Source organism: Petromyzon marinus, unplaced genomic scaffold (assembly GCF_048934315.1).
Source record: "Petromyzon marinus isolate PM22_M1 ecotype Great Lakes invasive population unplaced genomic scaffold, UKy_Petmar_22M1.pri1.0 PM_G_Scaffold_33, whole genome shotgun sequence".
Classification (NCBI taxonomy): Eukaryota; Metazoa; Chordata; class Hyperoartia; order Petromyzontiformes; family Petromyzontidae; genus Petromyzon; species Petromyzon marinus.
In genome coordinates this window covers 2,033,981-2,044,199 of record NW_027422906.1, presented here as the reverse complement: position 1 = coordinate 2,044,199, position 10,219 = coordinate 2,033,981, and the positions used below count along the sequence as shown (strand labels likewise).

Here is a 10,219-nt window from a genome sequence, read left to right as displayed (position 1 = left end):
CGCGTGTGTCCTAGGCATCTCCTCACTGCAGTTCTCAGCGAGTTCTCCATGGTCATTTAATTCTAAGTTAAGCCACGGCGCCGCAGTGCCATTTGGCCTGGGGGGGGGGGTGCCTGCCAATTCCCTAACCCTGAGAAACCGTGGAGCACCCCCACGAGGGGGCCTCTCGGGTAACAACTCAGGGCAGGTGCCCCCCCCCTCCCCATGAGGCCCTACTTGAGTGTGTGTGTTTAGGTGGGGGGGGGGGCAGGGGAAGTGCTGTGATGGGAGCCAGGTGGCTTCTCGGTCGCAGCAGCACAGCGACTGCCCCGGTTTCGACGGAGCGGCTTCTCTGTTGTGGCACCACAATGGCAATTGTCATCCCGGCCGAGGGCCGCCTGACAGCGAGGGACATCCGTCGCTTCATTACTGAGAACTTCCCCTTCTATCAGAACAATGACAAGAAGCGGGGAAACTCTGTCCGTCGCTGCCTCACGTTTGAAGACTGCTTCGTTAAAGTGCCCAGAAGGCCGGGCCGGCCGGGCAGAAGCAATCACTGGGTCGTGGACCCGGCGGCTGCGAACATCTTTGATGACGGCTCGTATCAGCGCAGGAGGAAGAGGTTCAAACGGTGCGGTGTGGGGTGAGTGGGCGAATGACTGGATGGGTAGGTGAGTGGGTGGGTAGGTGAGTGGGTAGGTGAGTGGGTGGGTGAGTGGGTGGGTAGGTGAGTGGATGGGTAGGTGTGTGGGCGAATGACAGGGTGGGTAGGTGAGTGGATGGGTAGGTGAGTGGATGGGTAGGTGAGTGGGTGGGTAGGTGAGTGGGTGGGTAGGTGAGTGAGTGGGTAGGTGAGTGGGTAGGTGAGTGAGTGGGTAGGTAGGTGAGTGGGTGGGTAGATGAGTGGGTGGGTAGGTGAGTGAGTGGGCGAATGACTGGATGGGTAGATGAGTGGGTGGGTTGGTAGGTGAGTAGGTGGGTAGGTGAGTGGGTGGGTAGGTGAGTGGGTGGATAGGTGAGTGAGTGGGCGAATGACTGGATGGGTAGATGAGTGGGTGGGTGGGTAGGTGAGTGGGCGAATGACTGGATGAGTAGATGAGTGGCTGGGTAGGTGAGTGGGTAAGTGAGTGAAAGGGTGGGTGAATCGGTTGGTGGGTGAGTGGGAGGGTGGGTGTGGATGTGTACTGTGATGCATCTGCCAATTGTCTCAAGTGAGTCAACCCATGGCATCTGGGTCTGTCCCGTGACCTGTCAGCGAACTTGGCCTAAGCTCCGTGGTGATCTCACGGGTGGTCGGGGCATTTAAACTGGAGCATGATGTTTATTTTGCTCCCCATAGAATGTGGAGATTTTACGTGGTAACAACTTCTTTAAACACCACCGAGGCGTCGTTAAGCGTCTCTTTCAAACCGTGATAGTTTGCGAACGGTAGTTTCCCTTATCTCCAGATATATAAAAGGCAAAGTTGTGATTATGTGTGTCTGTTCAAAATGTTTAGCGTACTTCCCGACATGCAACAAACTTTAAATTTGCCATGTGGGTACTTTCCAGACTGTACACCGTGCAAACATTATAAAAATACACTTTTAGCTTCTATTTTAGGGGGGGGGGGGAGCTCAATAATGCATTTATTTTTTGCACGGCAAGTGAGCTGTGACATCAAATCTGTCACGTGACCCGCGCACGTGGAAGCGTAACGCATTGTAGTGTAGCGGTTAGCGTTGTCTGTGTGTCTGTGTGTGTGTCTGTGTGTCTGTGTGTGTCTGTGTGTGTGTCTGTGTGTGTCTGTGTGTGTGTCTGTGTGTGTCTGTGTGTGTCTGTGTGTCTGTGTGTGGCTGTGTGTGTGTCTGTGTGTGTCTGTGTGTGGGGGGGGGAGCGGTAGTGTAGTGGTTAGCGCTACGCTGCGCTACGAACCCGGCGACCCGAGTTCGATTCCCGCTCACGGCCACCACCGGTGACGATTATTTCAACCGGTCCTGGGCCTCCCCTAGGTCGACTCAGCCTCAAACGTGTAAATGTTGTGGTGTGAACATCGGGAGACAAAGGCGGCCGGACGTGGTGAATCCAAGTCCCGGGCGAAGCCGGGTAGTTAAAGCTCGTGCTGTTATATTCACAATCAGATGTTTTTATTTCGACTCGAGGAAAATCGGTGAAATCGGAAGCCAACGATAGGCCCCAGTTGTGGGCCCTTCTTAACCTGGTAACAAAATAATATTCTTAATCAGTGATGTCCTCACCTAAGCGTGTGAGACGAGACGGACGCACAAGACTCTAGTCTCCCTTTGCTGTACATCACTCACAGAGCACCACAGCGCCCCCCCCCCCCCCCACCAGATCCACAACAGCGTTCGCCCCGCAAGACTAAGGCAGCTTCTCCCTGCCTCAGCTGGACCATCAACAACGGCAACATTTGTGTCAACAACAGCAGCAACAGCTAACTTGGCGCCTTTATCATTACGTCTTCAGCACGGCAGCAGCAGCAGCACGGAACAACTTCAGGGCATGACTCAGTCGCAACTCGCGTTTAAAATCGTCACGCAAGACGGCTCTCCGCGAGACGTCGCGGGCACACGGCGAGTTACTTTTTTCCCCGAATAAAACTCGGGACAACGTGAATGCGTGGAAACGAGAAACGATGTCGGAACGCAACGGGGCATCGCAAATCGTAAAGATTTTTGCGAGAGCGAGAAAGAAAAGCTTCCTTCTAGACGTCGCCGCCGCGCGCCAACGACGGCACCAGCGCGAGCAGAAGCGCCGTGGGCCAAGCGGCACCGGGGCAGCAAGACGCCTTGCTGGTGGCGGACGCCCGCCCCGCTGACGTCGTCGCCGCTGACGTCGTCGCCGCTGCTGATGACGTCGTCGCCGCTGCAAAGGGGCAAGCGGAGAAACGAGACGTCAGTCGCCATCGCTACGATGAGAGCGATGTACGAGTACCGGGGGGCCTCTTACAACCCTCCGCCTCCTCCTCCATCTCCACCACCACCAACACCACCAACACCACCAACATCAACACCACCAACACCACCAACACCACCACCACCAACACCACCAACACCACCAACACCACCACCAACACCACCAACACCACCACCACCAACACCACCAACACCACCAACACCACCTACACCATCACCACCAACACCACCAACACCACCACGAACACCACCATCACCACCAACACCACCAACACCACCACCAACACCACCACCAACACCACCAACACCACCAACACCACCACCACCAACACCACCACCAACACCACCATCACCACCAACACCACCACCACCAACACCACCAACACCACCACAAACACCCCCAACACCACCACCAACACCACCATCACCACCAACACCACCACCACCAACACCACCAACACCACCACCACCAACACCACCAACACCACCAACCCCACCACCACCAACACCACCACCACCACCAACACCACCAACACCACCATCACCACCAACACCACCAACACCCCCAACACCACCAACACCACCAACACCACGAACACCAACACCACCAACACCACCAACACCACTAACACCACCAACACCACCAACACCACCAACACCACCAACACCACCACCAACACCACCACCGCCACCACCTCCTAGGGGATGGAAGATTTGTTGGAGGTTGTTGTTAGTTGAGACTGAAACCTCTTCCTCACTTGTTCACTCAGCCACTCACCCACCCACCCAATCACTCATTCAGAGAGACGATCCATCACACTACGTTTAAAACTATTTGGGAAATTAAAACGCCGACTGTCACATCATCGACGTCGGGTGCCCGATTGTAACTCCTCTGCGGTGAGCGGTGTACCACCACCACCACCCCCCGCGTGTCAACAACGCTCTTTGCCAAAACAGCAAACCCCTGCCCAGAGTTGCGATGCTGAGAATATTTTTAATGTCAAAGTGTTCTTTTATCTCCGTTTGACCGCAAATTGGTTGACTGCCCTCGATGTGTGCACCTCCGTGAGTCTATGGGAGCCTTTAACATTGAAGTCTATGGGAGCCTTTAACATTGAAGTCTGTGGGAGCTTTTAACATTGAAGTCTATGGGAGCCTTTAACATTGAAGTCTGTGGGAGCCTTTAACATTGAAGTCTGTGGGAGCCTTTAACATTGAAGTCTATGGGAGCCTTTAACATTAAAGTCTGTGAGAGCCTTTAACATTGAAGTCTATGGGAGCCTTTAACATTGAAGTCTATGGGAGCCTGTAACATTGAAGTCTATGGGAGGCTTTTACATTGAAGTCTATGGGAGCCTTTAACATTGAAGTCTGTGGGAGCCTTTAACATTGAAGTCTATGGGAGCCTTTAACATTGAAGTCTGTGGGAGCCTTTAACATTGAAGTCTGTGGGAGCCTTTAACATTGAAGTCTATGGGAGCCTGTAACATTGAAGTCTATGGGAGCCTTTAACATTGAAGTCTATGGGAGCCTTTAACATTGAAGTCTTTGGGAGCCTTTAACATTGAAGTCTGTGGGAGCCTTTAACATTGAAGTCTGTGGGAGCCTTTAACATTGAAGTCTATGGGAGCCTGTAACATTGAAGTCTATGGGAGCCTTTAACATTGAAGTCTATGGGAGCCTTTAACATTGAAGTCTTTGGGAGCCTTTAACATTGAAGTCTATGGGAGACTTTAACATTGAAGTCTATGGGAGCCTTTAACATTGAAGTCTATGGGAGCCTTTAACATTGAAGTCTATGGGAGCCTTTAACATTGAATCCAAACATGAATGGGGCAAGCACTTGGGAACCCGAGCAGCCAATGGAGATTCACGGAGTGGCCAGAAACCCAGTTTTTTTTAAACCCAGGACTTTCCGCGCCGCCGACCTCATTGGGCTGACCAGGGCCATTTGCATCATCTGGGTGGTCAGACGATCCAAGCCGCCGCCCTCCCGCGTACCTGGCGAGGTAGCTAACAGCTCGTCGTCGTCATCTTCGCCCTCGTCAGCACCGCCGTCACGGCCGCTACCGGCGTTGGGGGCCGATGGCGAGGACGTAGAGGCCTCCTTGCCATCGTCCTGGCCCTCGTCCTCCTCGTCCTCCTCGTCCTCCTCCTCATCCTCCTCCTCATCCTCCTTGTCCTCGTCCTCCTCCTCCTGCTCGTCCTCCTCCTCGTCCTCCTCCTCGGCCCCCTCCTCGTCCTCCTCGTCCTCCTCCTCGTCCTCCTCACCGTCCGACGCCACTGTGGGGGTGGTTGTGGGGGTGATGGTGGTGGTAGTTAATGGTGGTGGTGGTGGCGGCGGCGGCGGGTGTAGCGATCTACGCCGCGCTACGCCGCGCTACGAACCCGGCCGAACCCGAGTTCGATTCCCGCTCACGTCCACCAACATGCGGTGACGATTATCTGAACCGGTATTGGGCCTCCCCTAGGTCGACTCGGCCTCAAACGAGCACCCGGCGCGGTGTGTTGCGAACATCGCCAGCACCGGGGAGACAAAGGCGGTCGGGCGTGGCGCTGGCCACCCACCCCCTCGTGCGCCGTGCCGGCCTTCACAGGTGCTACTTGCTAACAGCACTTGCCCCTGCGGCCTGTTGAGGCTACACCAGACGTGGGCAAAGTACGGCCCCCGGGCCTTCTAGGGCCCGTTGGGCTTTTTAATCTGGCCCGCCGAACTTGTCCAAATATTATTATTATTAAATTAAATTTGACCTTTCTCCTGTAATGCCCCCGTTTCCCCATTAGACGGCGCTGTTTTCACGATGTTTGATCAGTCACGTTTCGACATGTTTTTGTATTGTTCATGTTCGTGCAATTTGTTAAATTGCCTTGCAAATAAATGCTTTGCTACCTGTTAAAGGCCAAATCCTTTCACGTAATGATTTTTAACACGTCATTTATATTTAGTTCACACAAACACTCCATCCATCTGTTCCTGGCCCGGCCCCTCTGTCAAATTTTAGAATCCACTGTGGCCCGCGAGTCAAAACATTTGCCCACCCCTGGGCTACACGGTGGGGGATCTTCATCTTCGATGGCGGCGGTTGCGGTGCGGCGGCGGTTAACGGCTCGGCGCCGGATCGGAGAGGGATTCCGGCCGACGGGTTTGTTGCCGGCGGCGACTTTGCTCACCTTCGACGGAGAGGTGCGCCCGCAGCTGGCCGGTGTTCAGGTTGTTGGTGGCGAAGCAGGTGTAAGTGTCCGTGTCCTCGCGCCGCAAGTCCACGATGTGAAGGGTGCCGTTCTCGAAGATCTGGAAGCGCTCGCCCTCAACATTCAAGCTCCGGTAGTTCCTGAACCTGGCGGTGCGCGGGAAGGCATGGGGGGGGGGGGCAGGCAGGGGGCGTGAACCGTTGAGGTTTGACGGCGATGCCGTCGGGGGTTTTGAGATCCGGGGTCGGCGGCTTCGGGAGACGCGGAGGCGAACGTCCCGCGGGACGTTGGAGCGGCGAGGTTCACGCGGCCCTCCGCCGCGTTGAGTGCCCCTCTCGCTCTCTCGCTCTGAGCCACGTCCGTGTGGCGGCCATCGACAGTCGCCCAACCCCGCCCCCGCGCGCGCGAAATTATAAATGTTAGCCTATGGGAGCCTTTAACATTGAAGCCTATGGGAGCCTTTAACATTGAAGTCTATGGGAATCTTTAACATTGAAGTCTATGGGAGCCTTTAACATTGAAGTCTATGGGAGCCTTTAACATTGAAGTCTATGGGAGCCTTTAACATTGAAGTCTACGGGAGCCTTCAACATTGAAGTCTATGGGAGCCTTTAACACTGAAGTCTATGGGAGCCTTTAACATTGAAGTCTATGGGAGCCTTTAACATTGAAGTCTATGGGAGCCTTTAACATTGAAGTCTATGGGAGCCTTTAACATTGAAGTCTATGGGAGCCTTTAATATTGAAGTCTATGGGAGCCTTTAACATTGAAGTCTATGGGAGTGTTCTATGTTGAACTTCTTTCGCTCCGTACGTAGCCAGCCATGCAAACCCGCTGGCGGCATTCACAAAACAGACTCAGCTCCCGTGCCTCTGATTAGCACGGTTGGCCACGTAGGGTGCGAAAGAAGTTCAGGGCACGTACACATACAGAGAGACCCACGGACACCCAGCTCCACGGAGGCACAGATTAGCACGGTTGGCCACGTAGGGTGCGAAAGAAGTTCAGGGCACGTACAGCCCTCGCGCCAGGGAGTGTCGAGGCGCGGTGACGGCGTGCCGAACGAACGAGGAGCCTCTTCGTCGTCAGGGCCGTCGTTTGCGACATGGCCCGGGTAGCTTCTGAAAAACAGCTGCACGGCTCGGTGGGCATCAGGCGGTGAAATAAACAAAAAGAGTCTCCAGCGAGCGGAGAGCGAGAGGAGAGGCGGAGAGGGACGGACGCTCAGGTGCGGCGTTCGGTCTCACCACAGGATGGTGGCGGGCGGCCACGCCAACACCGAGCACTCCATGTACACCGCCTCTCCCTCTCTCGCCCTGTACATCCTGTCTGGCTCCGACAGCATCTGCGGGGCGCTGGCTGTGTGAGGCGGTGGTGGGGGGGCAGAGACAGCGCGCGGGCAGAGGTCGCTCCCGAGGGGGGGGGGGGTGGTGGGGTCGCTCCGGGACGTCGGGGGGCTGCCGCGTCCCTCCTACGAGTCGTGGAGGGGGGGGGGGTCGTAGAAGGCGATTCGCACAAAGTGGGTTTTTAAAAAAAATATAAAAAAATCGATTTTCAGAACCCTCTCTCTCTCTCCCTCTCGCCTGCGAGGTTCTGCGGCTCGGAGTGGTGGTTTCTCGCGTTGGCCTCTCGTCACCGTGGCGGTCGCGTGGATTTCTTTCTCCGGGTCCTTCCGGGCGTCTCTCCCCGTGCGCCGCGCTCAGAATCGACGTCGCGCGTTTCAAAGCGTTTGGGCCGCAAAACGAAAAATGTCCACTCGCGCTGACGACGGCGACGGCCCGGTCGCCGGTGAAAAAGCGCCACGTAGCTCGGTGGGGCCCTTACCTGCCGGTCAAACACAAAAACAAAGTTTTTCGCAGTTTTAGTTTTCCTAACGAGGGGACGCCAGCCCGGCCCCCGGGGGTCTTCGTGGGGGGGTCACGCCGGGGTCGCGGGTCGTGAGCGACGACTCCGTTGTTGTCCACCCGGCGGTGGGAGTGAGCTCACCGCGGTGCTTCCCGTCTAGGCGGGTGGCACGTGGTGGGGGTGAAGTGTGGGGCACTTCAAGAGGTTTGGCTGGCGTGGTGGAGGAGTGGGGTCCAACGTGCACCTGCCTAGAGGGGAGCTACCTACAGCCCTCTGTGCAGTGAAGGACCTCCTCCTTATCCTCCTCCCCCTCCTCCTCCTCATCCTCCTCATCCTCCTCCCCCTCCTCCTCATCCTCCTCCTCCTCATCCTCCTCATCCTCCTCTACCTCCTCCCCCTCATCCTCCTCATCCTCCTCCCCCTCCTGCTCCCCCTCCTCATCCTCCTCCCTCCTATTCCTCCTTCCGCCAACAGGGGCACGAGCAAGTACTTGCAGTGCTGCACCTTAACAAACCGCGTACTCAACTGGGCCCTGTACGTGTGTGTGTGATGTCGCAACCGTGCACCTTTCCGTCGTGTGTCCGGAGGTTGCTGCTTTGCTGCATTCGCCAGATTTGAGCTTCTTTGGTACCGTACGTGGCCAGAGATGATAACCGCAGCTGCGGGCGAAAATACAGCAGAGTGTTAGTAGGGTCTCTGTGTGAGTAGTGTATGGGTCTCTCTGTGTGAGTAGTGTGTGGGTCTCTCTGTGTGAGTAGTGTGTGGGTCTCTCTGTGTGAGTAGTCTGTGGGTCTCTGTGTGAGTGTGGGTCTCTGTGTGAGTAGTCTGTGGGTCTCTGTGTGAGTAGTGTGTGGGTCTCTGTGTGAGTAGTGTGTGGGTCTCTCTGTGAGTAGTGTCTGGGTCTCTGTGTGAGTAGTGTGTGGGTCTCTGTGTGAGTAGTGTGTGGGTCTCTGTGTGAGTAGTCTGTGGGTCTCTGTGTGAGTAGTGTGTGGGTCTCTGTGTGAGTAGTGTGTGGGTCTCTCTGTGAGTAGTGTTTGGGTCTCCGTGTGAGTAGTGTGTGGGTCTCTGTGTGAGTAGTGTGTGGGTCTCTGTGTGAGTAGTGCGTGGGTCTCTGTGTGAGTAGTCTGTGGGTCTCTGTGTGAGTAGTGTGTAGGTCTCTGTGTGAGTAGTGTGTGGGTCTCTCTGTGTGAGTAGTGTGTGGGTCTCTGAGTGAGTAGTCTGTGCTTCTCTATGTGAGTAGTGTGTGGGTCTCTGTGTGAGTAGTTTGTGGGTCTCTGTGTGAGTAGTGTGTGGGTCTCTCTGTGAATAGTGACTGGGTCTCTGTGTGAGTAGAGTGTGGGTCTCTCTGTGAGTAGTGTGTGAGTCTCTGAGTGAGTAGTCTGTGCTTCTCTATGTGAGTAGTGTGTGGGTCTCTGTGTGAGTAGTGTGTGGGTCTCTCTGTTAGTAGTGTGTGGGTCTCTGTGTGAGTAGTGTGTGGGTCTCTGTGTGAGTAGTGCGTGGGTCTCTGTGTGAGTAGTCTGTGGGTCTCTGTGTGAGTAGTGTGTGGGTCTCTGTGTGAGTAGTGTGTGGGTCTCTCTGTGTGAGTAGTGTGTGGGTCTCTGAGTGAGTAGTCTGTGCTTCTCTATGTGAGTAGTGTGTGGGTCTCTGTGTGAGTAGTTTGTGGGTCTCTGTGTGAGTAGTGTGTGGGTCTCTCTGTTAGTAGTGCGTGGGTCTCTGTGTGAGTAGTGTGTGGGTCTCTCTGTGTGAGTAGTGTGTGGGTCTCTGAGTGAGTAGTCTGTGCTTCTCTATGTGAGTAGTGTGTGGGTCTCTGTGTGAGTAGTTTGTGGGTCTCTGTGTGAGTAGTGTGTGGGTCTCTCTGTTAGTAGTGCGTGGGTCTCTGTGTGAGTAGTGTGTGGGTCTCTCTGTTAGTAGTGCGTGGCTCTCTGTGTGAGTAGTTTGCGGGTCTCTTTGTTAGTAGTGCGTGGGTCTCTGTGTGAGTAGTCTGTGGGTCTCTCTGTTAGTAGTGTGTGGGTCTCTGTGTGAGTAGTGTGTGGGTCTCTGTGTGAGTAGTCTGTGGGTCTCTATGTGAGTAGTGTGTGGGTCTCTGTGTGAGTAGTGTGTGGGTCTCTGTGTGAGTAGTCTGTGGGTCTCTGTGTGAGTAGTGTGTGGGTCTCTCTGTTAGTAGTGCATGGGTCTCTGAGTGAGTAGTGTGTGTGTCTCTGTGTGAGTAGTGTGTGGGTCTCTCTGTGAGTAGTGTGTGGGTCTCTGTGTGAGTAGTGTGTGGGTCTCTGTGTGAGTAGTGTGA

The 10,219-nt window shown here is 55.1% G+C and overlaps 1 protein-coding gene across 3 annotated transcripts in view; it reads right to left on the bottom strand.

Annotated features, from left to right (window-relative positions):
* Window positions 1-2,083: 2,083 nt before the first annotated feature.
* Window positions 2,084-10,219, bottom strand: part of LOC142915653 (uncharacterized) — a 41,590-nt gene continuing 33,454 nt past the window's right edge. For all 3 annotated transcript variants that reach the window (XM_076061379.1, XM_076061380.1, XM_076061381.1), the window contains 5 exons: window positions 8,502-8,594; window positions 7,338-7,449; window positions 6,069-6,235; window positions 4,899-5,180; window positions 2,084-2,844 (listed from right to left, as the gene is read on the bottom strand). In XM_076061379.1, the coding sequence (XP_075917494.1) occupies window positions 2,684-2,844; window positions 4,899-5,180; window positions 6,069-6,235; window positions 7,338-7,449; window positions 8,502-8,594 (815 nt within the window). In that variant the 3' untranslated portion in view covers window positions 2,084-2,683. The remainder of the gene's footprint in view (window positions 2,845-4,898; window positions 5,181-6,068; window positions 6,236-7,337; window positions 7,450-8,501; window positions 8,595-10,219) is intronic.